The sequence below is a fragment of the Biomphalaria glabrata genome, chromosome 2 (assembly GCF_947242115.1).
Source record: "Biomphalaria glabrata chromosome 2, xgBioGlab47.1, whole genome shotgun sequence".
Classification (NCBI taxonomy): Eukaryota; Metazoa; Mollusca; class Gastropoda; family Planorbidae; genus Biomphalaria; species Biomphalaria glabrata.
Window position 1 is genome coordinate 2968909 of NC_074712.1, and position 24192 is coordinate 2993100.

Below are 24192 nucleotides of genomic sequence, written 5' to 3' on the forward strand. Positions count from 1 at the left end.
CATCAAGCTTCAGGCGTCTGTAACGAAGTTCCTGCTTTAACTTTTTAATCGAGAGTTAGTCTAGTTGTTTCAGAGATGCCATTGTGATCAAATCCTACCTCCTTTTGTTGAGTGACTATAATCCCACTTCTAGACACCAATGTAATAATTTAGGGAGGCGACTCATCGCGGTATAGGTGTTAATTTACACGAGGACATCACATACATGTAAAACATCTGCCTTGAGCACAGCACCTTCATATCGGTTCTTGAATTGAGCGGAAATCATTCTCTTCCCTCTCTAATGTCAACATCCTTCCTAGTCCAGTCACTTATAGTGCGCACCTTTTACACTATCTTGGATCGCGATGTGCATGGCAGGGTTTTAACAGTGTTTTCGCTTTTTTTCTTGTTTGTTTTAAAATCTCTACAAATGTTTTCATAAATGATAAGTCAATATGTTGACATTCAAACAAACTAAACAAAAGATAGGGAATTTCATTTTCTGTTTTATTTTTTTTATTTTGTGATTGCATCAAAGAAAGTCTCAAAAAGAAAAAAGGTTTACAATTTGTCTGCCAACCAGTCTTTATACGCTGCAACATTTGTGAAAATTTGAGGATATTGACCTGAAACAATTTAACATAAAGTTTATTTTGAATGTAAAAATAAAGTACAAATTTTACATATTCATCATTCCCTTTCGTCATGAGATATTTGGAAGTATACAAAGTTATAAAGTTATTGCGCAAAAGGATATATATATATGTATATATATTGCTAGGTTTTTCACTATCCAGGCTCTCTGTAAACTGCACCACATGACAAAACGAACTTAAAGAACCTCACAACTCGGGGTTCCAAAGTGACACTAACAGTTTAATTTCATATACTTTTCAAATACTGTACAGTTGGTAACTACATTACACTCACTGTCCAAAAACCTGCCTCTGCTCGGACTGACTTCACCTCGTACTGGTCACATTGCGAATTAACGTGAAGTCTCTCGACTCTAACACACTCGCTCTTATATAGGGTCCCAAAATTCAGGCCTTCTAGAATCGGAGAGAACGTGGCTTGACCACTGGTTTATCATTTGCCGAACTGGCGTGTACTATCACTCGTTGTCGCTCATTTAGCGCTGGCCTGGGGCGATTTGCGTTGTCTAAAACACAAACCACACTACACTATTTAATTTGAAAATCTGGAACAATTTGATATTGATAATTAAACTATAATGACTAAACCTGGCCTTGCACTGGGTTCAAATGTTCAGGACTGACGTCACACACTGGGCTCTTTGTGTCCGACTCGATCGCAGATCAAAATCAAGACGCCTCCTCGTCCACGGCAAATGGAAGAGCTACTGATATGTCAATAAGTCATATAAGGGCCCTTAGGAAGCGCAATAGGCTGATTCATGTACTGGATAGCTTCGAACATTAGTTTTAAGTTTCTCTATGCTTAATTAAACACACTTTACAGGCACACGATACACACACGCACACAGACGAAAATAAAAGCGCATTAAAAAAAAAGCAAACCTTTGCATTCAATCTCATTACCAACCGCAGTTCCGACCAGTATGTCTTTATTAGGCCCACACAACAAAGGGCCGCCACTGTCTCCTCCACAAGTACTGGTAGGTCGACCTGACTTACCTATAGAGAAGGACGGATATAAAAAAAAAATTTAACTTGGCGAAAATTACCGTTTCGATTCTTAAAGGTGGTTAGTTCTTTAGGGTCAATTGTAGGCTAATTTTTTTTTGTGTGGGAATATTATTGATTTCAGAAAAATGAGTAAATATGCACGCCTATATTCGTGTTAAGCTAAGGTTAAAATAGATGGTATGTGATTATTTTATCCGGCATACTTTTCTTCTAAAAGAACCGCATACATAGTAACGCTTCTTTTACCCAACACGATTTTCTGAAGTGAGAAGCGTGGTCGAGAGGCTAAGTGCGCTTGAACTTGGCTTGTCTTGGCTACCTAGAAGGGGTTCGACACCCGACTCGGGCATAGTTGCGTTTATTGAGCGCCTAAAGGCCACACGGAAAACCAACTCTTAGACACCCCCTCCCCCCCCACACACACAAATGAGATTGGACCAAAGCACTCAGAGCATATAAAGTAGCGCTATATAAAAGCTATTTCTTTTATCCTGCATGTTTGTGACTCAGCAGATACAAACAAAAAAATAAAGGATTTTCATATTTTACAACTCTACCCTCCCCATGAAAACCTCTCAACACAATTTTTCTCCCCTTCTATTTTGTATTTTAATGGAACGCACCACAAAACACAAACGGTCATTAAATGCCAAAAGCGAATAAATTAATGCGTTCGTTTGTTAAATGTGGACCTTTTATTTTCTGTTGTTCATTGTAAACAGACGAAAAAATGTTTTTTTAAAAAGGTTACAAAGACAGATTGTGTGGAAAAACGGTCTCAAAATCGGATCCCCAGAGTGTTTCACCCAGACAGGCAGGTTCAAATATTTTCAGAAAGAATATCAGAAAGAAATTCTATCGTAGGCAAATGACAGAGAAGAAGCGTTGAAAAGGTTAACAGATCTTGTGTGGTGCCCCTACGGTCACACACACCAAGAAATAGGTGAAAGTGAAGGAGAAGTTCAATGTGATCCTGACCTAACTAACGTCATATAATGATTATCTAATTGATCTAATTGTTCTGTACAAGGTGAATCTCTTATTCAAAGCCTCTAGAAAAACAATATTCGTAAACAAAAAAAATATATAAAATTTCTAGGCTTGCTTTAGTTCAGTGATCCATGTGCAAAACCAGCCCTGAATGGTTTGTGAAAAATTGACAAATACTTTAAAACATGAATTTTTTTCTTCTTCTTTAATTACTATTTTATATAATACACTTTTGGCATTGATAAAGATTAATGACATTAATGAAAAATTTTCTACTATTCTATTACATTTTTTTTCTTAGACAAATCAAATAGCATTACCCATCGGCATTGCCAGTTGATTTGTTTTCCAGGTTATCCAATGTTGGTTTTTTGTTGTTGTTGTTTTTTATTTTGCCATGGACCTTTCTTTTTGAACACTGGGGCTAGCTCATTGCTTAGTTATTTGAGTAGCTGGAATACCATCAGGTCCAGAAGCTTTATTTGGACCTTTCTTTTTTTTCTTACTTATAAAAATATAATGATAAAAAGTTTAACGCTCCCCCATGCATTCCTTTGGCCAGCTAATTTTAGAATCTATTAATTTGACTTAATGCAGCCCGAAAAGTTGAGTATCACGACTTAATCTTTTATCTAATGTTACCTGAGTGTTTAACTCAATTTTATCTTTAATAATATAATCGATAAATTGACTAAATGACTTCACTACTGTTGTCTATGCATCTCTAGAGCTCATCCGGTAGCAGTCTGAGCTTCAATCTCGTAATCTTAATTCTTGAGATCGGGAAACTTTTCCTGAGTATCAAATGATTGAGTATACCATGCCGAGAAAAAAAAAGGGGGGGAGGGCTCTAGATTTCTACCCATTTCAGCACACTTCAGTCAGCATCTAGTCTCAAAGTATTGAATCTTTAAAGTCCAAAGTATTCATAAAACCAATTACTCCACTAAAGTTTTAGGTCTTTCGCGACAAGGGCTTCTACCCATTGAAAAAACCTGCGCATATTGTGAAGTTCGAAGTTAATTGCGAGGAATACAAATTAAAATCTAGAACATTGCTGGTATGGATGATACAACAGCACACAAAAATCTTCTTCACATTTCTCTCTCTCTCCTTCTTACCTCGATGAGATTCCAAAAAGTTTCGGGATAAAACGAATCCTTTTAATAAACCTTTGATCCGGGAAAGGATTTTATCTCATGGCAAGGATGAAGGATTGGCTCTTCACCGAACCTTCTGTCTGAAGGCCCCCATGATCATTTAATCACATCCGTTTTTTCATGGGTACCTTAAGCCAACCCATGCGAGGCCGGAAGCCAAGTCAACAAGAAGACACTTTATATTTATACAATGTACAAAAGCGCTCCGTGGGGGACCCCACTGGTTAACGGTGCAATGAATACCAGTCTCTACCCCCTTTTTAAAGTAAAGTTCCCCTTTATTTATTTGTAATTTATTATTTATTGGGCAGGGTTTTATGTGACCAGCACAATGACCAAACGCCTTTACTTAAATAAAGTCAGGTACCTCTTAGAGTTGGGTGGACTTAGATGCTCCCTGAAAATCCCGAAATTCGAAATGCCATGCTTAACCGATATTTGAACCCAGGACCCCAGGTTCGAAAGTCAAGCGCTAAATCACTCAGCCACTGCGCCCCCTAGCCCTTCATTAACACCACCTAACACATTGAACTTTGTAACCACTGTGCATGTACAAAAAGTAACAACGTAAGGGAGAACTCTAACACAAAGGTTATCGATTTTACATAAAAATAAAAATAAATAAAGTACAAGCACGATACATTTATGGACTGTTACCTTTCTCGTTATAGACGCAAACAAAAAATTCATCTAGTGCGTCAGCAAGTCCTGACCAAATATCTTTGCACTTTGTACTGGGGATAATCATTGTTATCGCTTTCTGGAGCCTGTTTGGCTCTACCATTAAAGTCTGGTTAGTGTAGCCCCAGCCACTCATGATACAGTACGTATTGACATAACCATCGATTTTATCTGCCAGTTTGGCAACCTTAGAGAAAAAAAAGGCCACATTATACAAGCTACTGATAAAAAAATATTTCATAGCAACTTTTGTACATTAGCCTGATAGCTTAAAAATTACTATAATTTTTTTTTTTATTTTAATAATATTTTCCTTTTAATAATAGTCTCTTACTTATATATAATACGTTAAATAATACAATATTTTTTAAAAAGTGTTACTTTCAATAATATAATAAATAAATAATACACAAGGAGAAAAAAATACTTTAAAAAAAAATAAAACAGCTAATAGCAAGTGTAGCTATATCAATTTGTTTCGATGAGTCATGTAGTTAAATTTGTGAAAGATTTAGACCATCAATAATGAATCTGTGCAATTAGAATTATTATAGCTTTTATATAGCGCTACTTTCATGCTTATAGCATGCTCAGAGCGCTTTTGGTCCTATCTCATTTATGAAATTATTTGTACCGATTGTTATTTGTTTAGCGCAAGTTCATGCTTTTAGCTTTCTCAATACGCTATGATCCTATCAGCACCAGTTTGAATAGTGTATGGGGGGGGGGGGGGAGAAAGAAGGGAGTATCTGGATGATCACTTTTTAAAAAGTATTTATTTAAAAAAGTGAGTGTCCTGAATTCGATGTCTAAAGCTTCTTTTAGCTTCCTCAAATCAATACGGTAATCACTGTGCTTATGGAAATAGATTTTTAGTTATTTACAATTTTTCTTTCTAAAAACAATAAATGGTCTAATTCAATTATCCTCTTATATCTTATTTAAGATTGACGTTTCTTTAAAAAAAAGATGATGATTACGTCATACGCGTCATGCATCTAATCATGCATGTAAACCAATGACTTATATTCTGCCGAGTCATTTCTGACAAGTCATTGGTTTTCCTGGCTGGCTCAGGCAACCCATTTTCATGCTTTAATAGCACTAAGGAAGAAGGAGTATTTGTACAAATTTGTCCTAGCATATAGAACGAGGAATGTGCCTTTATCTTTGTGTCTTTCTGAGTATTTTATTAGATTTTGTCTTTGTATTTAAAGTTTATAGTTCAGTGTTTTATGTATAAAATGTATGTATAATTGCTACTTTACTTTTAAGTCTTCTACATTCTACATTTAGTGCCTTTAAAAGGTATTACTCTAGTCAAATGTAAATTTCGTTTGTTATGAATCTCACTGCTCTATTTTGTGTCTATTCCAGTTTCTTAATGAGTTCTTAAGTTGAAGGGTCCCAAATAGAGGATGTATATTCTATTATTGGCCTAACCAAGGTTAAATAACATTTAATAGTTTAATGTTCTTATTTGATGTATAGAAATTTCTTTTAATAAACCTTAATGCTTTGTTTAATTTTTTTTATAGTTTCATCAATATGGGGATTCAATTTTTCATTTATTATAACACCTATTTTTTTTTTGCGTTTTTAGTCTGTATTACTGGTTTGCAATGAAAAAGATAAGCCAAATTTATTAGTTTAATTTTTTTTTTTGTTACTCTTTATTAACTGTCATTTTTTCTGGGTGGAGAGACATGCTCCAATTTGATTCCCATTTCTTTAATTCATCTAAATATCTTTGTAAAATTTCTGTATTTTGTGTATTTTTATTGTTCTATATATTATACAATCTTCTGCAAATAATCTAAATTTTGATCCTAAACTAATGCAATTTGGTAAATCATTTATGTAAAAAAAAAATAGTAGTGGACCTAAGACTGTTCCTTGAGGTATGCCTGAGTTTACTGTTATTGGTGTTGATTTAGAGCTATTTCTTTTACAGTTTGTTCTTTCCCTATCAAAAATCGTTAATCCATTGATGCAATGGACCATCAGTGCCATAAATAATTCATTTTTTTAAGCAAACTATGGTTATAAGCTTTGTCAAAAGCCTTGGAAAAATGTAAAAAGATATCTATTTGCTCCCTATTATTTAAACCTTTAAAAAAATCATCAATTAGTCGTATTAGTTGTGTTTCACATGATCTATATTTCCTAAAGCTTTTTTGGTAAGGAGTAAGAACATTAAGTTTGTCTAAGTGGTTTATGATGTTTGCTAAATACTATGTGTTCTAGAATCCAGTGATACTGGTCTGTAGTTTCTGGGTCAGAGTTTTCTTTTTTTTTTTTAATGGGTGGGGGGGGGGATAACGTTGCTTCTTTCCTGTCCCTTGTTTTTTTCTGCCCTGGTTAAGAGATGCCTGAAAAGGTATTTTGAACACTGGTGCTAGCTCATTGTTTAATTCTTTGAGTGATCTAGCTGATACGCCATCAGGTCCAGATGCTTTATTCAGTTTAATGTTCGTTAATAATTTTTGGATCCCCTTTTCTTGTACTTCTATGCTGTCTAGTTGGTTTAAAAAAAGTAATATATATCTCCTGGGGCTGAGAATGACGAGGCAAAGAGTTTGTTTAGGATGATAGCTTTCGTTTTATTATTTCTATGTGTTAATATTCTTTTAATGATGCTACTCCTGCTGTTTCAATTTTCTTACACTTAATGTATGACAATAGGTTTTTGTTGTTATTCTTAGATATAACTGTTAAGTAGTGTAAAGTAAGTTTTTAAGAATCAAGGCAACTATGCCTTTTTGGGCTGAGCAGTTTTATTCATTCATCAGTAGACGCCATCTCGGGCAGAACTACTTGTTCACAACAAAAGACGCATAACTCACAATGACCAAGGCTAAAACTCACATATCAAATATTAACAATAACATCATGTACTCATATTAACAATAAAATCATGTATTCATAATAACAATAACATTATGTACTCATATTAACAATAAAATCATGTATTCATAATAACAATAACATTATGTATTCATATTAACAATAACATTATGTATTCATATTAACAATAAAATCATGTATTCATAATAACAATAACATTATGTGTTCACACTGCAGTTGTCTGCTTACATTTTGGGTTACGTGCTTAAGACTAAGACTAAGACTAAGACTAAGACTAAGACTAAGACTAAGACTAAGACTTGCTTTATTGATCCTTTTTCTGAACTTTGTTGCGACTACAAGGACTCTTTTCTTAATATATTTGTTATAAACTCTTTCTGCCTTAGTTTCTTTACATTTTCTATATAGGTTTTCCTTCTGTTTACAAAGCTTCTTTAATTTTGTATGAAACCATAATTACATTATTTTGCATTTGTTGTGAGCTTAATGTTTTAGTTTTTCTTGAATGTGAGAAAGAGAGTGTGTGATACTCAGGGGGGGGGGCGCTCTGTTCCCAGTACATGAAGGTTGAACAGTTGTTTTCAGAAGTGGTATTTGTTTTAGTTGTTGAAGTAGGAGAAGACGGGTTGTGTTTGCTATTACTGAGTGTTTTCTATATAAATAATAAACTTGATATTTCATGAGAGATAAAGTTTTTATAAATTCTTTTAGAAATATATTTGTTATCTATAAGTGTTTACTATCTACAGTAATCATTCAATAAGTAACCCCTAATGAGCCATGAAAAGAACCTGACACGATAGACCAGGGGTAATATCATAATCTACTAATTGTGCAGGTCTATTGTTTATATTGCCATTTTAGTCAAGTAAAATTTCTTTCACTTGTTCGAGAAATCATACAAAAGCGTTCATTACCAATAGTTTAATAATTGGTTAATTTTTCAAATTGATTCTTGTGTTAGCAAGAAAGAGAAATAAGTGTGCAAAATTTCAACTTGATTTGAGATTGGAAGTTTAAATTATAATGTGTACAAACTTTTACCAGACAGACAGCGTAAGTTGATATATGCTTTGTAATATAACTAAGGTTATAATAATAAATCTTGTTTTCGAGTCCGAAGATTAGTGAGGAATGCAGTATTTTCCGTGGGTGCGCATCCCCTGCTGTGACCTACATATTTTGCCACATCCGGGCAAGTATAAACATTGTCCGCAGGTGGTCTATTTAGATTTTCTTTTCGCCGTCTGCGTTTGTCCTCGGCGGAAGCGTATGTAAATTCGTTGACCACGCTCTGGTGATCATGTTCATTGTGAGCTAGCAGGGGGTAATCATCGGCTTAGAGAAGCCCCGTTATGACCATCTCCTTTGTTTTTGTATAGGATAGTAGATGTCGAAGATAGAACGAAACCTGATGTAGATGCCTTTGTGCAATCGCTGCCTCACTTGACCCAGCATTCTGTCTGATCTGGCCTTTTTGTTCCTAGTGAAGCTGCTTGACAATGGATAGGAACGTATGTGGGCATCCAAGCCTAGCCAAAATCCTCCACAAACCGTGGACCGTGTCGAAAGCCTTCGCGAGGTCCACAGAGGCAGCGTAAAGGTTTAGGTTCTGCTCATTGCATTTTTCTTGTAATTGTCTCAGACCAAATATCATGTCAGATATACCTCTACCGGCTCTGGAGCCACATTGGCTCTCAGATAACACCTAGTCCATTAAAGAGTGGGTTAGTAGGTCAAGCAATACTCGAGCAAAGATCTTTCCTGCTACTGACAGAAGTTCAATCAATGCCTCGATAGTTGGAGCAGTTAGACTACGGAATCTCGAAGTTCGGCTGGGACCACGCACTTCTCCCAGAACTATTCTTAAACAGTTCTTGAATTGCGGTATTGTTCTCATCATAATACTCTCTCTCTCTCTCTCTCTCTCTCTCTCTCTCTCTCTCTCTCTCTCTCTCTCTCTCTCTGTTTATTTAATTCACAAAAAAAGAAAAAAAAAAATTTTTTTTTAATTTACACAGCTTATTAACAATAAATGTTAGTATACAAAAGAAATGGTTCATTTTTTTAAACCCACACCATACCCCATCTATTTATAAATCAATAACTAAAAATTTAATCGGTCATTTCCTTAAAATAAAGAGAGACAAGGACTTACCTTCACGTTTTTGCTGGGTCTGACTGGAGTGGCTAGTGTCAGTACAGCAATATCGTAGATTCTTATTCCGTCTATATCCCAGTCATCCTCGTGGACATTTATTTTTGAGATCGAGACAACTTGTTCGTAACCAGTTGGTGGTCCAAAATAGTTTAAGAACCCAAATACTGCACGGAGATCGCTGGTGGCAATTCGATTCGCACAGTGGGCGGCAGTAAGAACCTATATTCATCAGACAAAAAGATGGTTTTTTTTTACAATATCTCTATTCAACTAAAACATTCTGTATGGGTTAAAATTCTCTAACGATTTTCCTAGAAATTTAATAGTTGATATACATCGTTGGCAAAACAGGAAAAATTCTGGGTGGACAAGGATCTCGAAAACGTCTCTAACGATTTTCCTAGAAATTTAATAGTTGATGTACATCGTTGGCAAAACAGGAAAAATTCTTTTTTTTTTCACATCAAGTTCATTGAGTTCACGTGTCTAGGGAAGGTGCAGGGGGTTCAGGAAGCACCTATCCAAAATGTAACTTTAAAAATAAAAATTACCACCTCGAATGTCTCTCACAATTTAGTTACAACATTTCCAAACCTTATCAACTTCTTTCTATTTGACTTGTGATCTTCCTATTATGAGAAAACTATTGCCTTGTAGACGTCAGGAGAGAGAGTTTTTGAAGCTCAGAAATGTGAAAAAAAAAGCATGGCGCCCAGAACTTTGCCCAGGACAACTCTGAGTGAGCTTAAGGCGCTCCCCTTAACATCTTATCTGACCAGTTGAGTGGCACGCGTAACTTTTTTAAATTGTTAAAATGTTGAGAAACACTAAGACATAAGCCCCTTGCTCTCCTTTCGACACATAGGGAAGAAATCTGTTTTCACAGAATTGGGAGTAAGACGACTTTCAAAGTCAATACCCAGCAGGTGCCCACGGAGTTTAGGACTTAAAAGTGTGACGCCATGTTAGAATCGGTCTGCTATGTTTCTGCGTTTCCTATTTTAGGCTTAAATTTTAGAGCTTACTTTGGAAAACCGTGTTCTGTCTTGTCTAATGATAAGTCTCACACATGTCAATCGACGTTCAGTCGCCAATGCCATTAGACGGCGAATGCCTGAGCGGGAAAAGATTTCTCTATTGGTAACATTAAGTCCGTATGTTATTCGCAGGATCCTTCTCGGCCATCACTGCTAACCCTCTTTTCAACCTTTCACGTGTCGAAGAGTAGATTGCGTTGGAAAGTGTTTGAAGGTTACCTCCTGTTTATTTTATTGATTGTATTCGACACCTAGGTATCACATTCAAAGACCGCATCACAAACCAAGAGATCAGAGACAGGGTTACTTCAGCGATCGGACCCCATGATGACCTGCTAAATATTGTAGAAAAACGCAAGCTTAAAATTTTTGGCCATATTACAATATCTGCGGGGCTCGCAAAGACCTTCCGTCAGGGAACAGTACTAGGAAAAGATGAAAAGACAGACAAAGAAAGCGATGGGTTGACATCATAAAAGAATAGACTGGCCTGCTTTTGAGAGAGGTTCTAAGCAAGAGAAAAAGACAGGGAAGAATGGAGAAGTACGGTCGACAAGTCTTGCTTGGTGCCCCAACGGTCCAACAGACTAAGGCATAGGTAAAGGTAACCTCATTTGATAGGGTATAATTGTTTCTGATATATAAAACAAAGAAAAAAATGTTTTTTAAAGTCAATTTCTGCTTTATACAACTTAATAATTTTGTTAACAGCATCTATTTTGCTTTCAATAAACAATGAATGACAGATTTAGGAAAAGAAATATTTTTACCACCTGATAATTAATTTTTTCAAAAAAAATCAGAATAAGCAATTGTATAAATCTACTTAGAATGCATACAATCCTACTGAATCTACTTAGAATGCATACAATTCTACTGAATCTACTTAGAATGCATACAATTCTACTGAATCTACTTAGAATGCATACAATTCTACTGAATCTACTTAGAATGCATACAATTCTACTGAATCTACTTAGAATGCATACAATTCTACTGATAGATTTAAACTTGGACGACTGTGAGCAAGATGTATCTAAACGTATATTTATGTACAATAAAATTTAATAAATATACTGCCACAAAGAGGAAAAAGACACCAAGCCAAATAAAAATACTTTTAAAAAATTATTTTTTAAAATATATAACGGTTTAACTAGTGTTTTTCCTAAATGACCATTTAGCTAGTATTTCTTTCCTAAAAATATACAACTATAAAATTTCTAGGAAAATCGTTAGAGCCATTTTTTAAAACTGTCAACTCATTCACTAATTTTTTTTTTTTGTAGATTGTTATGCTTTTTGACCTGATGGATTTGCAAGCTTTATTAAAAAAATATGTAAATATTGCTAAAGAGTATTTTCAAAAACTTACCTTATTCGATGCGATCAAAACAGCTCCACAAAATAGTTCCCAACTACCACCGTTCCTTCTATAAAGTGCTACTAGAGATGGGATATCAAAAAGTTGGGCATCCTGACCATTGACGATACGTTTTCTTGGCTCATCGATGAATCCGATTGCTGAGAATTTCAAATATGCAAATAAATAAATTAATAAAATTAAATAAAAAAATAGTTTAATATATAGATTTAAAAAAGAAAAGTTTTAACTCTTTCTCTCCGTAATTATTTTCCCACATTTTGACGGAATTCTTCATGTTGCTCATTACTATTTCACTACCCTGTTATGATTAAGCTTCAATAACTTTTTTCGTTTGTTATCAGAAAATGTTTTATTTGGTCTAGAATTAAAGGAAAATTTATGACCTATTTATATAATACAAATTCACTGTAGATGTCAGGAGAATTTTCTGCTATGAAAAATGCAAGAAAACACTTTTGGCTTCGGGGCTTAGCCCCGAACTCCCATGGTGAATAATAAGCTGTAGATGTCAAGAGAATGCGTTTCTGCAGTGAAGGATGCAAGAAGAATCTTTTGGCGTCGGGGTAATGCTATGTTGTGTCATACCTTTATGTAATCTATTATTGTATCTAGTCTAGGCGCCCTGGAATATTTAATTTGGGCACATTTAAGACTTTTAGTATTGATGATTATGTATTCTATAATATATGTGCAACCCATTTTAATGCTGTGAATATATACAAATTTTCTACTCCTTTGTTGAGTGTACTTTAAAATACTTGTACGCTTTTCATGATCTACAGATGGGGCATTAGATTACGCCCCTCAAAGAACTAACTTAAGTTCTTTACACAGAGCACCATTCAACACAAATAGTAGAACACATGTTGATACTAGGAAAAAGGACTGTTGTAGATCTGGCTTAAGGGATCTGTAAGTTTCCATTAGAGTCTTGACTCAAGAGAGCGTCCTTTGTGCTATCTGTGAACTGTGTTGAGGACCTGGGGCGGCACTGGGAAGTGTGTCTGTAGTCTGTACAGGTATTTAGATAGAAATGGACAGGTGTCACTCTGGAACTTGATAGCTAAAGTCCATGCCTGTTTGTTTATACTAGCTGCAAATAAATACCTCGGCATTTCGTTGAGTGCTTGCCTAAGATTTACAACAATATGTATATGTAGTGTAGTGGATAAATTATATTGGTAGACCAAACATGACTAAGCAACGCTCCTCAAAATATGGAGTTGACCTCTGCCACAGAAAATGCTGCTAAATTTAGGATTGAAAAGAAAGAACCAATGTGGTCACTGTCCCTTTGCGCTTGCATCCTTCGCTGAAGTTTGGTTCTACTCCTTGATGCCACATTGTGTAGTCCTTTTGCGTTTTTGGTGTAAGGCTGCGGGTAAATAAATTTTAATTTCTTATATTGCTTTATAATTTTAGTTAGTAGTTATATCATATCGTTACCAGGGTTTTCGTCCACATTGTTGAACTACTTTTAATTTTAGATGAGCAGCATTTAAGTTAATTTTTTGTTTGTGTGTGTACATGTACTATAATAGAATAGATTTAGAGCTATGAACTGTGCCAAGAGCGGGGGTGTGTAAGATGTGAGATTGTGTGTGTGTGTGTGTGTGTTTTGTATATTTTATTAGTTGGTTTGTGAATTGTTTTTATCACGAGATTTTCAAGGGGGGGACAATAAGGTTTCTAGCGGTCAGTCTAGCAGTTGGAGAGCTGACCTGGTCTGAGTAGGGTGCTTGTGATTATTATCAGTTTTTATGCCAGGTGTAAGGAGAGGTTATATTATTATTCTTGCTTGTGTGTGAACGGACTACTTTGGGGGTAATATATATGTGTGGCATTGATAGCCTTTTGTTAAATGAATCCAGTCTAAGCGCCCTGTAGTATTAATTCGGGCACATTTAGTATTTCAGTTATTGATTATGATGCATTCAATATTATATGTGTACTTACTGTTGGCTGTAAATAAATACTAATTTTATACTCCTTCGTTGAGTGTATTGTATAATATTTATACATGTAAAGGTCTGCATGTGAGAATCATACCCCTACAAGAGCTATACCTGTATGGGACTAACCCAAGTCCTTTACAAACTGCACAAACTTATTATAATGCATTATTTACAACCACTGTGTGATATATATATATATATGGAATATACTTTCCATGCTAGACCTAAAGTCCTGGATCTATCTAGCAATGGCTATAATTTTATTGGATTGCTTACATACCTTCGGAAATCATTCCATTTTTTTTATTGCATTGTATATATTATGTTACTATATGTGTTTTAGAAGGAAAGCTTACCCTGGAGCTGGAGTTCGATCTTAATTTACTATGTCCTATTTTTGAACTTTATTTCCTATGTTGTCTTTTGTGAGCCAAGCTCATCTTATTTTATGAATTTAATTTGTCAACTTTGAAACTATATTATTTACTATGTTTACGTTTGCCTTTGGCAGGTTTTTTATCAGTAATAAAAGCTTGAAAAATCGGCCTACTCCTTTTTTTTTTGTAATTTCTTTAATTCTGTATATATATAGAGGGAGAGGCATTTCACTTCTTAGCATAGTTGGGAAGGCTTAAGCCAGAGTAATACTGAAGCGGCTGCAGATCTTGGCAGAACGAGTTTACCCAGAATCGCAGTGTGGCTTTAATGAGACAGATCCACAACATCTTCTCCCTGCGGCTGCTACAGGAGAAAAGCAGAGAACAAAGGCAGTCCCTCTTTATAGCCTTTATTGACTTGACCAAGACGTTTGACCTTGTCAACAGAACCGGCTTGTTTGCCGTATTAGAGAGAATCGGCTGTCCAAACAAGCTACGGAAACTAGTGTCAGCTTTTCATGAAAATATGCAGGGCACAGTACAGTTTGACAGTTCCGCCTCTAGGCCATTCTCCATCAAGAGCGGGGTAAAACAAGGATGTGTTCTGGCCCCAACACTATTCGGCATCTTCTTTTCAGTTGTACTCACCAGCGCTTTTAAATCCCTGGAAGATGGATCCGATGGAAAGCTATTTAACCTGGCATGCTTTAAAACCAAAACAAAGAGACGGCGATGTTGTCACACTCATATCTTATTCACTAGAAGGATTGCAGAGGCTTGTGAATGCTCTGGCAGCTGCTTGTCAAGAGTTTAGCCTTACAATTAGCCTCTCCAAGACTGAAATCCTGGCACAAGATTTTGCAGTAATTGAGTAATACCAGTGATACATATCGGAAATCACACACTTACGGTGTTTCAGGAATTCACATATCTGGGAACAACAATAGCCAGCAACCTAGATTTAGACAATGAACTGACAAAAAGAACAAGAAAGGCTTCTACAGCAATGGCAAAACTCTCCAGGCGTGTGTGGGAAACTACCAAATTGACCAAGGCAACAGAAATCCTGGTCTACAATGCCTGCATTGTGAGCACACTTCTCTATGGCAGTGAGAGCTGGGCAACTTACATGCATTAGAACACAGATAAAATAGCTTCCACCTACGCAGCCTGCGACGCACAATGTGCATCTCCTGGAGAGATCGTGTCACCAACCAGGAGGTTTAGACACGGGCCAAAATGCACATCATCTATGCTCTCCTTCAACAGAGAAGACTACGCTGGCTCGGTCATGTCACTCGCATGCCAGATGGCAGAATCCCTAAAGACGTCCTATACGCTGAGCTTGCAGAGGGAGCCAAACCCAATCGCCGCCCAAGACTAACCTACAGAGATGTTTGCAAGCCAGACATGCGAGCCTCGGGCATCACGTCTCACAGAGTTCTTCTGACCACCTTCAGGGCTTTTTTAGCTGCTGCATCACGTCTCACAGGGTTCTTCTGACCACCTTCAGGGCTTCTTTAGCTGCTGCATCACGTCTCACAGGGTTCTTCTGACCACCTTCAGGGCTTCTTTAGCTGCTGCATCACGTCTCACAGGGTTCTTCTGACCACCTTCAGGGCTTCTTTAGCTGGTGAAAACGAAAGTATAGAAGCTCACTGGTTTCAGACCCTGCTGGTGGCTTTCTTGACATTTGCATTCCCTTCGTGAAGCGCCGCATGTACAGTTGTTGCTATCCGCCTGAATGCAGCAATCAAAATTCAATTTCCCCTCGTAAGCACTGGCAGATCGACAGGGGTCCTTAAGGTCCAAAGCTTCAGGCTCGAACGCAGTCCCAAAGTTGTCTTGATCTGTCCATGTCGTAGTGGTACTCATAATAGGTACTGCAATAGCTCCAGTCACAAAGCAGACTTTTCTTTCTTTTACCGTCACTTTCTTCTCAGGTCTGTTATAATCGTCGATATCATGGTGGCAATCGTTTTCATCTTTCTCATCATTATGGTAGGACTCTTTATCGCTGTCACAGAGAGCACCAGCATCACCAACTATCAGTATGATCACTGTCTTAAATGAGTAACGAATGTTTGATAAATAATTTTGGACTTCTCTCTCTCAAAGGTTCTATCTGGCCTTACACAATAAGAATAAGTTTTTCCATAGAATGATTTATCGAATCCTGCAAGGTACTTTTTATTTTGTTATTTTGGTCTCGTCACTTGTCCTGCATGTTGTTCAGGAGCTCACTAATATCTGGTTCTACCTGAAACAGGTAGGTCTTTGGATCCTCCCTTTCATCAACAAGCTCTTGCCGAAGACGTGCTCTCAGAAGCTCGCCAGGCGGAAATCGTTCTTCTTCCTAATGTTGACATCCTTCTCAGTCTGTTATATAATAGTGCGCACCTTCTGCACTAGCTTAGATGGCGGTGCGCATGGCAAGGTTATAACACTACACACGCAAAATTCTATAATCATAGACATGGAGTTTTTGAGTTTAAATCCCTCTCCTCCAGAGGGATTTAAAATTAAAACCCCTCCAGATAGTTTTCAGTTTAAACCCCCTACTGATAGATTGGTGGTTGAAAACCCCCTTTTCAATACTATTTTAAAACAAACTACAGTCACCAAATTTTGTAAGCCTAGATAAGTTTTTTTTAGTTTAAAAAAAAACAAAACTAAACAGAATTTTTTTAGTTCAAAATAACAATTGATGGTTTTGACCATAAAACATTCCCTTTCGATATAAAATTCCTCGTCCCATATGCTAGGACAAATTTGTACAAATACTCCTTCTTCCCTAGTGCTATTAGAGCATGGAATGGGTTGCCTGAGCTAGCCAGGAAAACCAGTGACTTGGCAGAATTTAAGTCATTGGTTAATATGCATGACTAAATGCATGACGCGTAGGACGTAATCATCTTCTTTTTTGAAGTAACGTCTGTATTATATAAGATAAGATAAAATCTAAACCAAACTACAGTCACCCAAATTTCAAGAGCTTAGCCAAGCGAGGTTACACATTTCTAGCAGTCGCTGGACTCCATTAATAAAATGCAGTGAATAGCATGGAATTCATCTTCCAGAAAAAAGAGAAAAAAAATAAATGTAGCTCAATAAAGACGGCTAAGACGGATTTCAGGAGTCAGTTATAGAGATCGGATCTCAAACAATTAAATCATATTCCGAACTCGGAGTTGACCCCTTAGTAAGGTTGGCCATGTTCATAGATTGCTAGTAGGTCGACTTCCACAAGACATTCTGTATGGCGATCTAATAGAGAGCAGGAGAGCCGCTGGTCGCCCAATTTTACGGTATACGGATGCGTGCAAACGCGACATGAAGTTCTTCAAAATCGACACTAGCAGCTGGGAAAAAGTGGCACTAGATAGATCCACATGGAGACAGAGAGCATAAAAGAAAGGTCTCGGATTGCAGATACAATACTCAACAGAAGCAGAAATAAGGGTGAAAATGCAACAGCACCAGGTTATTACATATGCCCAACCTGCGACCGCAGCTGTGTATCAAGAATTGGCCTCTTTAGTCATACAGGAAGTTGCTAAGGGAAAAGATCATCTCTCGAGACGTAAAATGCCACAGAAGACAGAGCGTCACATGAGGTTTGCTGGACATGTTCTCCGACAAAACACAATTACGCATACTAAGAGTTGCGATGATATGAAGGCCATTACGAGAAAAGCGGAAATCAATCTTGTATAACATTGGACAACATGTGGAAAGAGGCTTAAGACATTGCCAGTGACAGATTTTTTATGAAGACAGCTTGCTGCCTTATGCGCCGAACGGTGCGGAAGGGTGTTAGTCCTAAGTAATTAAGAATAGCTGATTAGGTTTTTGAACTAAAACTTGAACTAAAATTTTTGTAAAGCAGGATAATGCACTGTAGATACCTCAGAATAAGAATTTCTTTCTGTTTTAACTCTTTCTCTCCTAACAGACGATACCAACGTTGATTCCACTAGAATGTGGTAAATAATTACGGAGAGAAAGCGTTAAATACCGGATATAATGTTTGGCGGCGGCGCGAGACCTTAAAGCCGCTGAGGAGCTATCAGCTCTCCCCCAGACCCCCTAGCTGGCAAGGACGGGATTTTTTCAGTTTATCCAATCACTCCAAACACACACACACACACACATATGTACATATTGGCCTCCTTCAGTCGTAGAACTACCATGGTTCATCTCAAACACTATATCATATGGCTATTGAGCCCTTTTTTTGGAGAGACACTCCTTTACACATATATTGCTGGTCAAGATGGCTTTCGCTTTGGTGGTAGAGGAGTTGGCCATTTTCCGTGTGGCATGCTTTTCTTCAAGGGCTGAGGCCCATGTTTTTTTTTCGTAGTCCAAAGCTTTCTTGGTCAATGTCTCTCTCCAACTAGTGCGGTCTAAGGCTATGTCTTCCCAGTTGTCAGTATCAATGCTCAATTATTTTAAATCCCGTTTGTATCACATGTAACCATTAACGGGGGTGAAGGCTACCAGTTTTTCTTGAGCCAGTACATAATGATTTTTGGGATGCGATTGTCCTCCAACCGGCGAACTTGTCCGAACATATATTGTTAAGACGTGGGATTGAACTCAAGAAATATCATCAATTCTGAGATCTCTGGTATCTCTCTGATTGCAGAAGCACAATATAACTATGATCAATCAATATTCCGGGTAAAAAAGAAATAATGTCACAATCAACAAATCAAATTTATATATATATCCCGATCCACTAATACAAATTAAAGAAAACAATCCTCAAAAGTTTCTTATTACATTTACACACTATTTTAAAAAAATAAATTTAAATATAAAAAATCCACCCATCCTCGAAAAAAAATCCTGGCTACCCATATGACAAGACTTATCCTTCTTTGAACAAGTTTTATATAAATCAAAATTAATTAATGAAGACTAATTGATTAAATGGTTGATTTAAAAAAAAATGATTTCTGTGTTGTCATTGACAATGAATAAATGTGCAAAGTTTTATCTGGCTATAAGAAAAGGGAATTCAGTGAACTAAAGTGTAAATTATTCCACACAGACAGTGTAAACTAAAGTGCAAACTATTCCACACAGACAGTGTAAACTAAAGTGTAAACTATTCCACACAGACAGTGTAAACTAAAGTGTAAACTATTCCACACAGACAGTGTAAACTAAAGTGTAAACTATTCCACACAGACAGTGTAAACTAAAGTGCAAACTATTCCACACAGACAGTGTAAACTAAAGTGCAAACTATTCCACACAGACAGTGTAAACTAAAGTGCAAACTATTCCACACAGACAGTGTAAACTAAAGTGTAAACTATTCCACACAGACAGTGTAAACTAAAGTGCAAACTATTCCACACAGACAGTGTAAACTAAAGTGCAAACTATTCCACACAGACAGTGTAAACTGAAGTGTAAACTATTCCACACAGACAGTGTAAACTAAAGTGCAAACTATTCCACACTGACAGTGTAAACTAAAGTGCAAACTATTCCACACAGACAGTGTAAACTAAAGTGTAAACTATTCCACACAGACAGTGTAAACTAAAGTGTAAACTATTCCACACAGACAGTGTAAACTAAAGTGCAAACTATTCCACACAGACAGTGTAAACTAAAGTGTAAACTATTCCACACAGACAGTGTAAACTAAAGTGTAAACTATTCCACACAGACAGTGTAAACTAAAGTGTAAACTATTCCACACAGACAGTGTAAACTAAAGTGCAAACTATTCCACACAGACAGTGTAAACTAAAGTGTAAACTATTCCACACAGACAGTGTAAACTAAAGTGCAAACTATTCCACACAGACAGTGTAAACTAAAGTGCAAACTATTCCACACAGACAGTGTAAACTAAAGTGCAAACTATTCCACACAGACAGTGTAAACTAAAGTGTAAACTATTCCACACAGACAGTGTAAACTAAAGTGCAAACTATTCCACACAGACAGTGTAAACTAAAGTGTAAACTATTCCACACAGACAGTGTAAACTAAAGTGCAAACTATTCCACACAGACAGTGTAAACTAAAGTGCAAACTATTCCACACAGACAGTGTAAACTAAAGTGTAAACTATTCCACACAGACAGTGTAAACTAAAGTGTAAACTATTCCACACAGACAGTGTAAACTAAAGTGCAAACTATTCCACACAGACAGTGTAAACTAAAGTGTAAACTATTCCACACAGACAGTGTAAACTAAAGTGTAAACTATTCCACACAGACAGTGTAAACTAAAGTGCAAACTATTCCACACAGACAGTGTAAACTAAAGTGTAAACTATTCCACACAGACAGTGTAAACTAAAGTGCAAACTATTCCACACAGACAGTGTAAACTAAAGTGCAAACTATTCCACACAGACAGTGTAAACTAAAGTGTAAACTATTCCACACAGACAGTGTAAACTAAAGTGTAAACTATTCCACACAGACAGTGTAAACTAAAGTGCAAACTATTCCACACAGACAGTGTAAACTAAAGTGTAAACTATTCCACACAGACAGTGTAAACTAAAGTGCAAACTATTCCACACAGACAGTGTAAACTAAAGTGTAAACTATTCCACACAGACAGTGTAAACTAAAGTGTAAACTATTCCACACAGACAGTGTAAACTAAAGTGCAAACTATTCCACACAGACAGTGTAAACTAAAGTGCAAACTATTCCACACAGACAGTGTAAACTAAAGTGTAAACTATTCCACACAGACAGACAGTTAGAAAGATAAAGTAAATCTATGTAAGCAAGGTAAAAAAGAAGACTACGACTAGTTTGAAAAGCTCTAAGAAGATTAATTGTAATGCTCATGCCTTCGTTACAGTATACAATGGATATATAGGTATCCATTAGCGATCTGTCGTTATTAAGCCCAACAAAAAATGTCTGTATTTTATGAGCATTTTACTTACCACGTCCATTGGTCATGTTGTTATCAATGAGTAAAATAAGCAAACAGGTAGAGATGAATAAATTCATTACAATTATTTGTAATTTGATTATGAACATTAACTTATATAAGCTAGCTCTGAAAGTTAGGGAAACAACCAAGATCTTTTATTCTGATTTCATAGACTAAAACGTGTCTACTAAACAAGTTTGTTCTCTCAAGCCGAGCCTGATATAAGTTGACAGTAATCTATAGCTTATACAAATTACTACGTTCTGTTGATCAATTGATTTCAATTGATAGTGGTAATAGGGTTTTGAAATAAGTTGATTTCCAATATAATTTATGTAAATTAGACTTTGAAATTGCCTTAGTAGTAACAAATACATAATACTAATGTCCCATGTGTCAATCTTCAAGAAAATCATTTAGATAAGCTTATGAAAGCATTTGTAGAAACTATATCATATCCTAGAGAACAATATTACTTATCACAATTTTTTTTAATAGCAAAATCATTTTCCCATCTTACTTACTTAGACTTAGGTCCTCCTGCGCCGTTCGGTGCACTGGGCGGCAAACTGTCGCAACAAAGATCTGTCGCTGGCAATTTCTGAAGTCTCCTCCCACCTGGTGTCAACTGTTCTGAGGTCCTCCATGAAGGTGTGACGCCAAGTTATACGAGGACGTCCCTGTTTGCGCATTCCTCATAATGGCCTCCATGTCATCGTAACTCTTGGTAAGCGTAGTTCAATTAGTCGGAGAACATGTTCCGCAAATCACATGCAACTCTCTGTCTCAACCTCACTAAGTTTTTGACTCCCTGCTCGGCATAAGATTTTCTTGTTTAAGGCCTGATCTGTGTAACTGACTCCCAAAATCCGTCTCAGCCATTTTTGTTGAGCCACATTTAGTCTTTTCTATACTTTGGTAGATGACTTCCATGTGTCACATGCATATGTTGCTGTTGGGATGACGATTTTGTTAAGAAGGTTTATTTTTGTCAAGAATAAAATGGCTTGGATTGTCCAAAAAGGCTGTAGCCTTTGGAAAATGCTCTCTACGTTTCCTATTTGGCACGCTACATCATGGTTGGTATTCTCATCATTTGTTATGATGCTGCCAAGGTATGTGAACTTTTTCAACTCTTCAAGCTTTGACTCGCCAAGTCTGACGGGGGCACCCTTTGCCTTATATCCCACTCGCAAAATTTTAGTCTTATCCAAGCTTATGTGGAGGCCATTTTTGGGTGCCTCTCTGTTTAGGATCTCCATCTTGTATGCATTTATTTGTAGCCCCGAGTAGCGCAACTTCATCGTCCACGTCCAAGTCCGTCATTCGGTTTTGTTCACGCCTTGGAATACCAAAGGCAGTCTGGTTCATTGCTCTCCTCATTATGTAGTCGATGGCTAGGAGGAAGAGGAAGGGAGATAAGATGCACCCCTGTCTCAAACCTTTCTCAATGCTAAAAAAACTCGGTTGTTCCATCTGTTTTAATGCAGCAACTAGATTATTGTATAGGTGTCGTTGTTTTTCTCTGAGTTACCCATCTACAGACTGTTGAAGATGTCTCAACAAAACAGTGCTGAAAACTTTTCCAGGGACAGAGAGGAGAGTAATGCTCCTCTAGTTGCTGCAGTCGACTAAGTTGCCCTTTTTCGGAAGCTTTATAATCACTTATTTTTGCCAGTTATCGGGGACTTCAGAAGTTCGCCACAAAGATTTAAGAGATCAGTCATTATGCACTGCCTCCATGTTTTAGCATTTCTGCTCACACCATGTCTAGCCCTGGAGCTTTGTTGTTCTTTAGCACTGCAGTGTAACCTCCTCATGGTAACCTCCTATGCAGTTATTGGGTCTGTCTTGACCTTGTGATCATAGTCCGGAGAGGGGTCCCTGAATGTGTAAGTCAGGTCTGGAGACGGTTGGTTAAGGATCTCTTTAAAGTGCTCTACCCATCTTGCATCTTGTTCTTCTTTCGTTAGCAACGTTTGTCCTAGACTAACTCTCACCTTCTCCCCGACAGAGTAATCTTTAGGTATTCTTGCTTTTGCATCGTATTTCACTTTGCTTTTCCTCTGTCGTTCGTTGAGTAATGTCTCTGCATTTTCAGCTACCGATGGTTTCAATAGTTTGGGATCAGTTGGAATGATGTCCCTGAGTCTTCTACTCATCAGCAGTTGTGATGGCGAATAAAGTAGTCCGCTTATCGGAGTATTTCTATACTCGAGCATAGCGAGATATGGATCTTTCCCACTTTTGTATGCTTTGTTAAATATCTGCTTTACGATACCAACATACACCTCACTTTGTCCATTTGATTGAGGGTACCTGGGACTTGATGTTGTTATCTTGAAACCCCATTCAGAAGCAAACTCTCTATATTGATAGCTATTGAATGGCATATTGTCGCTCACTATTTCTCCTGGTATGCCATGTCTAACAAAAATACCTTTCACTGCCCTGATAACACATTCTGCCGTTTTGTTCTCCAGTCGTTTTATTTCAGAATATTTGGAGAAATAGTCCACAACTAGAAAATAGTCTTTGCTTCGCCATTCAAACAAATCTGTCGCAACCTTTTTTCCATGGTCTGTCTGGTACAGCATGAGGTAGCAATGTTTCCTTCACATTATTTCTTTTGAACGTTGCACATGTTGCGCATTTCATTTTTGTCGAAAAAATATCTTTGGACAATCCTGGCCAAAACACACTCTGTCTTGCCTTTGATCTGGTTTTCTCAAGACCAAAATGACACTTCAGTCAGCCTCTAGTCTCTGGTGTCTCACTTTGCAATGTATTGAGTCTTTAAAGTCCAAGGTATTCATAAAACCAATTACTCCACTAAAGTTTTAGGTCTTTCGCGACGACGGCTTCTACCCATTGAAAAAACCTGCGCATTTTGTGAAGTTCGAAGTGAACTGCGAGGAATACAAATTAAAATCTAGAACATTGCTGGTATGGATGCTACAACAGCACACAAAAATCCTCTTCACATTTCTCTTT

The 24192-nt window shown here is 36.9% G+C and overlaps 1 protein-coding gene across 1 annotated transcript; it reads right to left on the minus strand.

Moving 5' to 3' along the window:
* Positions 1-524: 524 nt before the first annotated feature.
* Positions 525-23018, minus strand: LOC106079069 (fibrinolytic enzyme, isozyme C-like). Its single transcript, XM_056022146.1, has 7 exons — positions 22962-23018; positions 21723-21816; positions 11925-12073; positions 9510-9731; positions 4460-4670; positions 1524-1640; positions 525-608 (listed from the first exon to the last, which is right to left on the minus strand). The coding sequence occupies exons 1-7, from the start codon at positions 23016-23018 to the stop codon at positions 544-546; spliced, it is 915 nt and encodes a 304-aa protein (XP_055878121.1). The 3' UTR covers positions 525-543.
* Positions 23019-24192: the final 1174 nt, after the last annotated feature.